The sequence below is a fragment of the Lissotriton vulgaris genome, unplaced genomic scaffold, assembly GCF_964263255.1.
Source record: "Lissotriton vulgaris unplaced genomic scaffold, aLisVul1.2 SCAFFOLD_3100, whole genome shotgun sequence".
In the NCBI taxonomy this organism is placed as follows: Eukaryota; Metazoa; Chordata; class Amphibia; order Caudata; family Salamandridae; genus Lissotriton; species Lissotriton vulgaris.
The window spans coordinates 86,543-100,789 of NW_028247153.1; the positions used below are offsets into that span (position 1 = coordinate 86,543).

The 14,247-nt window shown below is 48.6% G+C and overlaps 1 protein-coding gene across 1 annotated transcript in view; it reads left to right on the forward strand.

Moving 5' to 3' along the window:
* LOC147665620 (T-lymphocyte activation antigen CD86-like) overlaps positions 1-14,247 on the forward strand; it is a 155,052-nt gene that overhangs the window by 75,293 nt on the left and 65,512 nt on the right. Inside the window, exon 3 of the mRNA XM_086949639.1 lies at positions 3,024-3,323. Within this exon, the coding sequence (XP_086805765.1) occupies positions 3,024-3,323 (300 nt within the window). The remainder of the gene's footprint in view (positions 1-3,023; positions 3,324-14,247) is intronic.

Genomic DNA, 14,247 nt, shown 5'->3' on the forward strand with positions numbered 1-14,247 from the left:
TCAGATCATCCTGAATCAACTTGAAACTAAGAAGACAACTGGACTTCGACATTCTGCTGCACAGAAGACTGAGCAAAACACAGCACTGAGACCGCACTCATCGCAGCAACAGACGACATCCGAACTCTACTGGACAATGGAGACACAGACGCCCTCATCCTCCTCGAACTCTCTGCAGCCTTCGACACAGTCTGTCACAGCACCCTGTTACAACGCCTCAGAAACATCGGAATCCAAGGAAAAGCACTTGAATGGATCACCTCGTTCCTTGCCGGAAGAACTCAGAGAGTCCGCCTCCCACCATTCAAGTCTGAGGCCTCTGAAGTCATTTGCGGCGTGCCACAAGGATCTTCACTCAGCCCCACCCTCTTCAATGTATGCATGAGCCCCCTCGCGGCCATCGCACGCCAACACAACCTCAACATCATCTCCTACGCTGATGACACTCAACTGATCCTCTCACTCACCAAAGACCCCAACACCGCCAAAACCAACCTACATGAAGGAATGAAAAAAGAAGCCGAGTGGATGAAGCACAGCCGTCTGAAACTGAATTCAGACAAAACAGAAGTCCTCATCTTAGGTACCTCCCCCTCCGCCTGGGACGACTCTTGGTGGCCAGCGGCCCTTGGAAAAGCACCCATCCCGACTACCACGCACGGAACCTGGGCGTCATCCTGGACTCCTCACTCTCGATGACCTGACAAGTCAACGCCGTTTCATCATCTTGCTTCAACATTCTCCGCATGCTCAAAAAAACATTTTGCTGGATCCCCACCGAAACTAGAAAAATGGTCACCCACGCACTGGTTACAAGCCGACTGGACTACGGAAACACCCTATACACCGGTACCACCGCAAAACTTCAGAAAAAACTCCAACGCATCCAGAACGCAGCAGCCAGACTCATACTAGACCTCCCACGTAAAGACCACATTTCTGGTCACCTGAAAGACCTCCGCTGGCTCCCCATCAATAAGCGGATAACATTCCGCCTCCTAACCCACGCACACAAAGCACTTTACGAACTCGGACCCGAATGCCTCAACACACGACTCTCCTTCCACACCCCCTCCCGCCAGCTGCGCTCTTCCAACCAAGCCCTTGCTGCTGTACCTCGCATCAACAAAACCACCATGGGAGGAAGATCCTTCTCCTACCTGGCTGCTAAAACATGGAACTCACTTCCCATTCACCTTCGCCTCACTCAGAACCACCTAGCATTCAGAAAGCAACTTAAAACGTGGCTATTCGACCAGTAATTCCCCACCCCTCTTCAAGCGCCTTGAGACCCTCTGGGTATGTAGCGCACTATATAAATTCATTGACTTGACTTGACTTGACTTGTGGCCTAGGAGTGGCCACCCTGTGAACACAGGCACCATCCAGCAACTCGACGTCTGCTCTGCCGCCGCCTCCCGCCGGAGCCCGAGCCCAGAGCCTGACGAGACCCAGACTCCCAGACTTCTCACAGCCCGATCCACTGTCCCTTGAAAGAAGGGACCCGTGGAGGCACTGAGAGACGTGGGACCAGACATCTTGAAAGACCCCCGAGAAGCTGACTGCGCAGCACCCGAGGCACCCTCGACGCTGTGCTTTGGGGTTTGAGAAGCCCCACAACCGAGCAGCCCTTGCACCGAAGATCAGCCCCCCAGCATCTCTACGATCTGCGTGGGGCCCTTCTGCATTGTGCCACTCGATGCGTCATCCCGGCCACTCGCCACGTGGTCAGCGGCCATCTTGGCGACGAAACCTACAACCTACACTGCGGGTCTGGTTGCTCCAGACTTGCCCTCGCTCCTGTAAAAGGGAGCACCCGCTCTGACCTTGGTGGTCCGAGTGATAAGCCTTTTTCACTTCCTGCTTGGCTTGCATTAGCCAAGACCTGTTGGCGCCGATCAAGTTGCCGACACCGCCATCAGCTAGAGACTTTGTGGGACAGCTCGTGATCGACTCCTGGACGTCTTCGACCTCTTCGTGTCCACGTGGCTGCTGAGAGAAGCTACACCTCATCGCCTGTTTGGACCCGACATCGCCTGGTTCCAATCTGGTTCCACGGTAGTCACTGGCTAGTGACTTTGAACATTGTCCCCTCTGCTTTCAGGTCTTCACCACTTCAGATCCACCCTTGGATCCACCGGAACTCTTCACATCGAGCCGCCTGCAGCATCTTCAGCTCCAAGCACCATCGACCTGCGTGACGAAACGCGACACTACTTCGTACCTGTGCGCCCGCTTCCTGTGGGTGAGGTAACTCAGCAACGCCGGCGCTCCTACACTGGTACACACCTCTAGTGTCTGTGTCTAAAGTTTCATTCTTCTAGGTCACTCGGAAGGTTCCTTAATAACTAACTTTGTAACTTTTACGCACCATAGACTTAACATTGGTGAATGCGTGCACTTTAAACACTGCACCCGAGTCCCGCGGGCCTTTCCCGACTTAGTCACTGCTAGTCCCGATCAGCTCCAGCGATTCCCAAGGCACTAGGCCTACTTCCTTTTCGATTGATATCTCTTATACCACTTTCTTAATATATGGTTTGAGTGGCCACCCGCCCTCATCCATATTGTGCAACTTTTGTGTATTTTAACTGTGTTTTGTTTTAACGCTTGTGCTTCTGTGCTCATAAAGAGTATAGGGGATATTTGTAGTTAATAAATATATATATATATTTTCAATATATATCTGTGTGGTGTCCTTTCATTTGGTATTCAAGGGGATTGTGTATGGTAAAACAGCTTGCTTCACATGCCTTTCAGAGTTTAGCCTAAGACTGCTTTGTCCACGCTGCCACTAGGATAGCTGGTCTATAAGTTTGACTTACAACCAATCATCATAAGGGTTGCTTGGCATGGTACAAGGTGATCACTAGAACTAGTGAGCATCATATACCAGGCCAACTTCTCACAACCCGCATGAGATTCTGCAGGTGGTGGTGGGGTCATCTTACTTTAAGCCACTCTCTGGACACTGTCCAACTGACTGTAAGCAATCTGATATATATCTTTTGATTCATTTTCAGCTAACTTCAGCCCCCCATTCATAGCGCAAGAGCCTCATGGGAAGTTGAGGAACAGAACAATAGGGAACCTTACGTGCTCCTCTGTCGGGGGATACCCGGCACCCAAAAGACTGGACTGGATCATTGCAGGCAGAAATGAGACCATTGAAGGAGAAATGCACACGCCTCAACATGATGATACAAAACTATACAACGTGACCAGCAGATTGACATGGTTCTTTACAGAAATGGTGAACATCAGTTGCAGGATTGAGCAAGTGCAAGATCTTGGGTCCATCTCCTCCGAAATCTTGTCAGTTGGTGAGTAGGCCAGTGAGTCTCTTACTTGGGCTATAGACCTCTGAAACCCGGCTTTGATCTCGTGTCTAAAGTGTTGGTTGATAATTGGCATCAAGATCACTTACAATCATAGCTGAGGGCAGCACTTTTATTGACTGAGTAATGTCAGTTTCTGGGTGCTGGCACCTCTGTTTAGCTAACGTGCGAGAACCGGCGCTTTACCCAGTGGTTCTTTTTAATGGGGCTGTTGTCGGTTGTGGTTTTGGTGAATGGCAAAGATGAAACGTTCGGAGTGCTATGTTGTGACTATGGGTAGTTGATGCTCCAGGTAAGTTGAAAATATCTGAAAAGAAATGGATAATATACAAAGGTTTGAGTGCTATCTTGAATAAATATTCAATATATATGTAGATGAATGAACAATATAAACAGGTTACGGATGCAAGATGTAAACTCATTTTCAAGCAGTAGTTTGCTCACATACGCAATTGAACAGCGTGTGCAGTGAGAGCCTTTGACAAGATGTAAGTCCAACGTTTTGAGGTATACTTGGGTACCATAATCCAACATGAACATCTTTCTTTCCAATTGCCTACCTTTTGATCTGGCCTCCGTGGACGGTAGAGTATGGTGGCTCTTCCTAGTAGAGTAAGAGATTGGTCCATAGACATCCGACCCTTGCTCCTCCGAGAAAGCCAGTCCCTGTGGTGCAGAGTCCCTTCTTACATCAGTGCCCTCAATGGTTTATACCCTGTCCCAGCCAGCTAGTATGTGATGCATGGTTGCTTGAATGGTGGGAACCAGGCTGAGCAGGGCTTGGTGTTTTCCTGGAGAGACAGCGTATGTAAGTACACTGAACTGATCAGTGGTGGCTGCCTCAGGACGGGTGTGGTGGGTGAAAAAAACAACGTACCTTCTTCTTCACTGCCGCGCGTCTCTCCTCCGTCCTCACTCAGACTCACCAAAAGCACCCAGGATCTCGGAGTCTCCCAGCCAAACACAACACTCCAGCATCGTGGTTGGTCTGAGCGGCCTGTTTGTCCACTCAGGCAGTACCTTGGAGGCTGGGCATAATCTCCACTGGGCTGTGCAACACAGGCCAGTAGAGAAAATGCTGAGTGTGAATGACTGTCTGGCCGGCCCCAGAGAGCCGGCCAAGCTGTCATGCATACTAAGGAAGTACAAACCACGCCTGCTCCCTCTGATGGCAGAGAGCCTTGCCCATCCCGCACCTAACATAGTTTTGAGTAGCACAGAAAAATAAAATGATTATTACATCTTGTGTTTATCATTTTCTTTTTCTTTTTTCACTGCTCAACGAGCAGTGGGGCAACGCTCCTCCGCCTTAGCGGACGAGCCACCACTGGAGCTGATGGAGGGAGAATGCCATCAACTATGAGTTAATTGCTGCCGAAGAGGAGAGTAAAGGTTGTGCTTTAAAGAGGCTGTTGGACTTGGCCCTTTTTGCCGGTCATCCCTGCACTTTTTGCCTTCATATTATATCTTTTCTGACCTGTTGTTGGCTATTTTATGACTCTGGGCACTTTACCACTACTGATCAGTGCTAAAGTGCATATGCTCCCCCTATTGTAAGTTGATGTCTTAATCAGTGGTTCCATGTTTGGCTATTTGGTTTACTTGTCAGACCCTAGTACAGTGCACTGAGTGTGCCCAGGGCGTGAAAATCCAACTGCTACTAGTGGTCTTGCAGCAATGGTGTGCCACCCACAGAAGCAGCCTTGTAAAATGTGTCTAGGGTCTGCCATTGCAGAGCCTGTGTGCAGTCTGGTACTGTCATGCTGACTGGGCAAGTGCACCCACTTGCCAGTCCCTAAACCTACCCTTTTCTTCATATCAGACACCCCTATGGTAAGCCCAAGGGCTGGGTGCATTGTAAGTATAAGTTAGGACATGCCCTAGTGTGTGTGGCATGTCCTAATAGTGAATTACAGCCATTTTCGGTTTTCACTATTGCAAGGCTATCTGTTCTCCATAGGCCAGATTGGGCAGTTAGATTATTACATTTTATAATCCTAACTGACTCAGGAAACATGGTAGAAATTTGAGTTTAGTATGCCTGAACTCAGAATGATAAAATACATCTTTTAGTAAAGTTGGTTTTAACATTTTGTGTTTGAAAATACCACTTATAGAAAGTAGGTATTTTCTTGTCTAACTATCCAGGCCTGCCTCTGCTAGGTTGGGTATTCTTTGTCTGGAGTTTGAGTGATAGGGCTGGGGGATTCCAGGAGACAGAATGAGTCCGCCCAGTGGTGAATACAGAGATCTGCATCTAGTTGGGAGGGAGGAGTTGCACCTGGGAACTGTATAGGACAGTACCTGCCCCCCACAGTGTTGGCGCCACCCCCTGTGGTGCGTCTGATGTCTCTGCCCTGCACTGTGAAAGGAGAGAAGGAATCATGTCAACAAAGTGCTCCAGGGCTGCGCTTTCCCTCCACAATGCTGGCTCCACCTCCTGTTGGGCGTCTGATGTTTCTGCCCTGCACTGTGAAAGGAAAGAAGGAGTCATGTCAACAGAGTGCTCCAGAACTGGTTTGGACTGCGCAAATGCCCCTCTCCGCTCAGAGAACAAAGGATTTTGGGGTATAAATGTTGGGACCATGATCCCATGAAATTAGATCACTTTTGGACTACAAGAAGAAACCTTTACTGAGGAGAGGAACCTGAAGAAACTGAGGAGAGACTATTCCCAAGCTGAAGTGCTGCTTGGGGGATTGGCCTGCAGTGGTTGCCTTACTGCCAAAGGAAGGAGAAAGGAACTTTGTGTACTTTGATTTCAACTTGTGAAGGATCTCCAAGGGCTTGGAAAAGAGCTTGCCTCCTTCTGAAGTCTCAGGGACAACAGACTTCAACCCCCAGAGTTCTTTGGAAGTGCCTGCTGCTGTTTTGGGCCTTCTGAGGAACTGCGTATCGCAAGGAGCTGGAAGCGCGACTCAACGAGAAGAAGCGTGTCGCCGTCGCTGGGCCTGCCGTCGCAACTCCGAAGGAGGGTGTCGCCGCTGGAACTGTTGCCCTGCACCGCATCGGAGAGAAGTGTGCCGCAACAAAGAGGAAGCATGTCGCCGTCGTTGCTGCTGCCGTTGCAACTCCGAAGGAGGGTGTCACCACTGTAGCTGTCGCACTGCACCGCATCAGGAGAAGAATCTCGCAACGAGGTCAGAGCGTGCCGCCGTCGCTGTACCTGCCGTCGCAACTCCGAAGGAGGGTGTCGCCGCTGGAACTGTCGCACTGCACCGCATCGAAGAAGAGCACCTCGCATCCCCGAGAAGCGCGCCACTGTCGGAGCTGCTGCCGTCGCATCTTGGATGTCGCCGCTGTAGTTGTCGCATCGTGCGGAAGCTTCACGCATCGTGGGAGAATAGTGTCGCAGCTGGAGGTGCTGCCATCGCATCGCGGAACAAGGATGTCGCCGCTGCAGTCCACGCATCGAACCAAGAACTTCTCGCATCCCCGAGCAGCGTCTCGCATCTGGAAGATCTTCACGTCTTTATGTCTTTGCACCTGAACTTTGCCGCATTTCCCTCGCGGCATTGCTTGTCGTGGAAGCGCAATGCAACTTAAGGTACATTGACGCAGAGTGTTGCATCTAAGAACTGAACTGAACTAAGCTTAAATCTACCATCTTAAAGTAACAGTATTGTGTATTTTTGTCATTTATGGTCTTGTGGTAACTCTATATAAAGTATACTTATTTTTTATATAAAACCTGTGTAGAGACCCACAAATCTAACAGAGGCTATTTTGAGGGCAAGTGCCTCTTGCTCTATTAGGTTTGCCCTAACTGCATGCAGTTGCTGTCTGACTGGCATCACCTCAACCAGATGATGTAACTCCTAAGCAGGCAAGAGAGACGGGTCTAGCCCTTATCTATATAAGTCAGTATTGTTAGCTCCACGGTGGGGCGCTACAGTAGATCAAACCTGAAAGCTCTCTGTGTTTCCTTTCAGGCCAGTAAATGAGGAGACAAAGAAGGGTCTTTCCATCCTGACTGACTAATAGCACCGTAGCGCTCGGGTGTGTTCTAAACTTACTGCTGCAAGGTTTTTTAAACCTGATTCATTTTTAACTCTGTGTTTGTTTAAAAATAATTGTTGTTACCCTGCCAGTTCACGCGCTGACTCCCCGGTCCACCGCAGCAAATTCATGCTGTTTGTGTGGAGGGAGGAATAGCGCCAGTTACTTCCTGGTTGTCCCTCGGCGGGCGGCCATCTTTAGAGGGTGACGGTCTAGTCTCCCCTCCCTCCCTGACTACATAGGGCTGGGCACCTTCCCGCTCGGTTAGACTGACTAATAGCACCGTAGCACTTGGGTGTGTTCTGAACTTACTGCTGCAAGGGTTTTTAAACCTGATTCATTTTTAACTCTGTGTATGTTTAAAAATAATTGTTGTTACCCTGCCAGTTCACGCGCTGACTCCCCGGTCCACCGCAGCAAATTCATGCTGTTTGTGTGGAGGGAGGAATAGCGCCAGTTACTTCCTGGTTGTCCCTCGGCGGGCGGCCATCTTTAGAGGGTGACGGTCTAGTCTCCCATCCCTCACTGACTACATAGGGCTGGGCACCTTCCCGCTCAGTTAGACTAACTAATAGCACCGTAGCGCTTGGGTGTGTTCTGAACTTACTGCTGCAAGGGTTTTTAAACCTGATTCATTTTTAACTCTGGGTATGTTTAAAAATAATTGTTGTTACCCTGCCAGTTCACGCGCTGACTCCCCGCTCCACCGCAGCAAATTCATGCTGTTTGTGTGGAGGGAGGAATAGCGCCAGTTACTTCCTGGTTGTCCCTCGGCGGGTGGCCATCCTTAGAGGGTGACGGTCTAGTCTTCCCTCCCTCCCACCCTACATAGGGCTGGGCACCTTCCCACTCGGTTAGACTGACTAATAGCACCGTAGCGCTTGGGTGTGTTCTGAACTTACTGCTGCAAGGGTTTTTAAACCTGATTAATTTTTAACTCTGTGTATGTTTAAAAATAATTGTTGTTACCCTGCCAGTTCACGCTCTGACTCCCCGGTCCACCGCAGCAAATTCATGCTGTTTGTGTGGAGGGAGGAATAGCGCCAGTTACTTCCTGGTTGTCCCTCGGCGGGCGGCCATCTTTAGATGGTGACGGTCTAGTCTCCCCTCACCTCCTAATCTATATATCCCTGGTTTGCCCGCGCAGCGGTTACGCGCAGCGGTTACGCGCAACGGTAGCGCCATAGAAGCGCCGAAGAGGCGCCAAAGAGAAGCCAGTCTGCGCCAGTCCGCGTTCAGACGCTTCCAGCTTTCTGCATCTTATTCGGCCTGTCACTATGGTAGGAAATTGCCTTTGTTATAGTTCTTCTTCCCTGCATTCGCTACGTCCCCCTGCCAACTTCTCGTGCCTGCACTCGATCCTCCCGTCCAATACTAGGTCTCATTGTACATCATGTGCCTGGAGTTTATCTCCCGCATACACCGAAAATCTCAACCCTCACATAAATGGAGAATGTTTCTCCTCAACTGCCGGTCTCTACCAAAACACCACACAGAGCTTTCCATGCTGATAGAAGAGCTCAATCCTGAGGCTCTCTTCTTGACAGAAACATGGCTTCAGCTGGAAAGCGATCCATCTACTGTGTGGGCGACCCCTCAAGGCTACACCATGAAACGCCTTGACCGCCAGACCGGCAAAGGTGGCAGACTTGCCATCATTTATAGAGACACTTATAAATGCTGCATCACCTCTTCCACCACACCAGCATGTGAGAGCCTACATTTTACCTTAGAGTTCTCTCCTACCACCACATTCTCCGGCATGTTGGCCTATCGCCCTCCTGGCGCCCTTAGCAACTTTGTTTCTAACATGACAGATACTGTCGCTAGCGCCCTGTTTTCCTCAGCAATTTTTTTACTTTGCTAGGTGATCTCAATCTGCACCTGGAAGACCCGTGTGACACTTCAGCCAACAACCTCAGGTCTAACCTTCAGGCTATTGATCTTTGCCAAAAGGGTTTTCTTGCGACACACAACAAGAGACACCTTTTAGACCATATCTATAGCAACTTAGATAATCTAAAAGTTGAGACTCCCATTCCACTTCCTTGGACGGACCATTTTTTAATACCTTTCACTTGGTCCATAAGTCCCCCCCCTATCTCTCATAATCTTAATAAACACCGGGGAAGGAAATGGTCCTCACTTCCGTTCCCTGATTGGGAACTGGCCCTCACTGAACATCCACCTCAGAGGTCCACTAACCCCAATACTGCCACGACCAACTTTGATAACTGGATCTCCAGTACCCTCGATCAAGTTCTCCCAATCACTCCCCTAAAATCAATAACAAGATCCAAAGTTGCCCCGTGGTACACATCCGCCCTCAGAACAATGAAGCAAACATGCCGCAAACTTGAGAGAGCTTGGAGGCAGGATCATTCTCAACAGAGGAAGGCCGATTATAGAGCCGCCATAAAGCTCTACAAGAAGGAAATTTATGCTACACAATCCCGCTTCTATGATGTGAAAATTAATATAGCTGCTAATGCACCCAAGGCAATTTTTAAAATAGCCAAATCCTTAATCTCCCCACCCCCTGAGCGTCCAGCATCAGGCGGCGCACAAACCCGCTGCAACAATCTTGCTACTTTTTTCTCCCAGAAAATCCAGGCTATCTACTCCTCATTCACCACGGGTGATGATAACACAAAACCCATTTCCCCTCTTGCTTCTGATCACCCCACCCCCTGTATGCTCGAAAAATTCCCACTCCTTGACCCCTCCTCATTAGATAGGCTGATCTCTAAGATCACCTCGGGATCTCCTAATGACCAAGCACCACCCCAGACTCTCATTAAGGTCATAGACGTTATTCGTCCGGTCATCTTAGATGTCCTTAATGCCTCTATTGCTTCCAAAACCGTTCTGCCTCCATGGAAGTGTGCGATGGTTAAAGCTTTGTTGAAAAAGCCTACTTTGGACCAGAACAACTTGGCCAACTACCGCCCCATCTCTTTACTTCCATGGATGAGCAAACTACTTGAGAGGCACGTTAACACCATCTTAGTGGACTATTTTGAGTCCAATAGCCTGCTCTGTGTCTCTCAGACAGGGTTCCACCCTCAGCACGGAACCGAAACCGCTCTTTTGGCGGTGACGGAAGAAGCTAGAGCTGTGCTGGACCAGGGAGGTAAGGCTGCCATCATACTACTTGATCTCAGTGCCGCGTTCAACACGGTCAACCACTCCACACTATTACATTGGTGAGTGGTCTGGGCGTGTCGGGCACGGCCCTGGAATGGCTTACCTCCTTCCTGGATGATAGATTCTTCCAGGTGTTTGAGGGCGAGTGGGTCTCCCCTAAGCATCCTCTTAGTTGTGGGGTACCCCAGGGCTCCTCCCTGAGCCCCACTCTTTTTAATGCCTATATGGAGCCCCTAGAGAGGATAGTCCATCCCTTCGGTGTGCGTATTGTTACCTACGCAGATGACACCCAACTGGTGGTCTCCCTTGACCACTCAGAGGGATCATCTTCCACCTTAGGTCCCTGTCTAGAGGCTGTTGCCAGATGGATGCAATCCTCATACCTTAAGCCTAATGGGGAGAAAACAGATATCATGCTGTTGGGCAACGCCTCTCCATCTGCCCTAGCATCCATCTGGCCTCCATCTCTTGGCCCGCCTTCTCCTCCCAAACCCCAGATTAAGAGCCTGGGAATCTGGCTGGACAAAGCGCTTGATTTCTCAGCCCAAGCCACTAAAACTGCCTCCACTTTGCATCGGGATGATGAAAATGCTCCGTAAAGTGCTTCCCCTGCTCCCATTCCAGGCTAGGAGGATCATGGTCCAGGCCCTGGTCCTTTCTCGCCTGGATTATGGGAATGCCCTTTATATGGGAGCCCCGGCAGCAGTGACCCACAGGCTTCAAGTCATACAAAACTGGGCTGCCCGTCTACTGTACAACATCCCCCGTTGGCAGTTAGCTAAGAAAGCTCTGAAAGAACTTCATTGGCTTCCAGTAGTGCCAGAGTGCAGTTCAAGGCCATGTGCATTGTGCACAAATCCTTTCACCGCACTGGCCCGGCAATTCTGCACCCTATAGCTACACCCTATGCACCATCCAGAGCCTTACGCTCTAGTTCCTTATTGCTTGTAACCGCCACCAAAATTAACAAAGCCCGTTGGGGCGGTCGTTCCTTTTCTCATACCGCGGCCAGGCTTTGGAACTCCCTCCCCCTCTCTCTTCGAGAAATCAATAACGACATGTCCTTCAGAAAGGCGTTAAAAACGCACTTGTTTGCAAAAATGTGCTGATCTACCCTGAGCCCGCCACTAGCATTCAGTCTAAAGCGCTGCGAGGCCTCCGGGTAGTTACGCGCTATATAAGTGCAATTTTCATTTCATTCATTTCATTTCATCCATCCACCATCTCTTCTCCCTCTTATCACTTTCCTTCCTTCTTTTTCTATCTCTCTGCTCCAATCAGGGACATCTTGAAGATTTTGAGGGCCTTGGGCCAAACGTATATTGTGTTCAGTATTGCTTTGAATTCATGATCCAATTACAATTCTTTTATTCTCTCTTTTGCCAGGTCGTTGACAGTGCACAGGCACACGCGCCTCAATTCTAAATGTGTTTACATCTAATATTCATGGGCTGTGATGTGTGGTTTGAATAGTGTAATACTACAGCAGCTCTCCAATGTCATTGCAAATAAACTCTGTGACCCACTCCCAATTTTCATTTGTGAGGTTCTCTTTTGATCTAAAAGAAACATTTTTATGGATGTTTAATGGTGGTGAAAAATATAAATACAACAGGCCCGATTCACAAAGGTAAACTGAGATGAAAGTCTAACTTTACGACTTTTGGTATTCACAAAGGGCATTTACGAGTTGTAAAGTTAGACTTCTGTCTCAGTTTTGGTCTTAATTAAACTTAAGACCAATACTTAAGTTTAACTGAGAGAAAGTCTAACTTTACTATGCGTAAATGCCCTTCGTAAATACCAAACATTGTAAAGTTATACTTTTGTCTCAGTTTAACTTTGTGAATCGGGTCCCCTATTTATAACAAGCTATATTTAAGAATCATTCAAAGTCATCAGGACTGTACTGTCTGTAGAACAGAGCTGGCTCTATCAGGGGACCCCCTGAAAAGGTTGGAACAGTGCCCACTTTGTCCATGCCTTAAAACCCCTCTGGCTCCCCTTAACCTCAGGAGCTGGGGAAAGTGACAGTGGCACAAGGAACGGCCTGGACTTTCAAAACAGGTTGCATGGGCCCAGCCTACCAGGGAAACGCCATCAGAGAACCCTACAGAGCTCTGAATCCTCTTGGGGATCAAGACCACCAAGGGAGAAATATGGACAAAAGACAGGTCTACAGACTGCTTGGAAGATCCGATAGGACTTCTGGGACCTTCTGCTTCTCCTTACTTCTGTAACTGACTCAAGGACAGGAACCTTTTACCCAGTGATGAAATGTCTGAACACGGCAAAACGACTCTGGAGACTGATATCTGAAGACCCGTTATCGCAGCAAAAAAGCAGGAAGGGGACCCCGGACCTTGTTAACCTCTTCGCCGCTAATGACAAGGGTAACTCGTCATGCACTTTTCATTGATTTCAATGGAAATTCAATGAAAAGTAAAATATTGCCTTAGCAGCCAAGTGGTTAATATGGAGTGTCTGGTGATTTGTGTATAAACTCAAATACGCCTAATTTCTTTGCCACCTCACGCTTCCAGTCCATCTGCACTGACGCAAAAGCAAGTCAGTTTGTAAAGTACTGGGGTATGCTGGTATCACTAAATAGTTCATTTGCATGGCCCTGTCCTTCGCACACTCACCTTTATATTCCTGCAGCACTCTTCGGGAGCATCCCTCCCAGTGCTTAGGGCTCCTATGTATGCAGGGCCATTTCCAATTCTTCTTCGAGTGCAAACAGCCCAATAAATGCAGCTTCAAAATGGGGGCCACGGGTCACACTAGTGCATGGATAGGGGGGGCACAGTTTGTAACTAAGCTTACAGAATTAAGATGTAAATCCAAAAAAAGGTATTCTGCATGTCTGCAGAAACCAGAGTCCTATGCTTTTTTAACTCGTAGGAGTATTAAAAATGCACCCCAAAAGCTCAAGAATGACACAACATGATACTGTCTTACCCCTGTGGAGCACAATTACAATCTATATAGGAGCATTTCCCAGATGTGGGTGTGAGGATTTGGGTGTACTACATGGTATGGAAGGGAAGCTTTACTGTGGAGAACAAAAACTGTCTTGTGTCCAGTCAGGCTCATTTGTTCAAGCTTAAGCTCAATCCTGGGTAGCTATGGCTTTGAGCTGCAAGGTTTGAACAAAGAAACTAGTGTAAAGCATTTAACAGCACCAAAGAACAAATTAAGAAATCTATACCACACGAAAGAAATACGACAACAATTCATAGAAGTAAATTATATTTGTATTTTTAGAGTCCAGGATGATAGTCGTTCCAGGTCTTAGCTGCAAGGTATGAGAAGGAGCATCACTGCGTCTGGCCTTCTTGATGCGAGGAAGGTGTGCTCTTGCCTGGGATGCAGATCAAAGGTGTCTGGTGGGTTGGTAGAAGTTGAGACAGTGGTTGAGATAAGCTGTACCAGTGTTGTGGAGAGCTTTGTAGGCATGGGTGAGTTGTTTGAACTTACTTTTTTCCTGGACTGGAAGCCAGTGGAGATTGTTGAGGTGTGAAGAGACGTGATTAAATTCATGGGATGTTCAGGATGAGTATGACAACAGATTCTGGGTGGTTTGGAGTCAGCGTAAGACATGGGCTGGGATTCCGAAATACAGGGCTTTTCCGAATCATGTCTACTTGTGATAAGAGCCTGGGTGAGCATTCGTCTGGTGTTCAGTGTGATCCACTTGCAAATTTTGCGTACCATTCATGGGATGTGGAAGTATGATGAGGAGACATAGTTGACCTGTCTG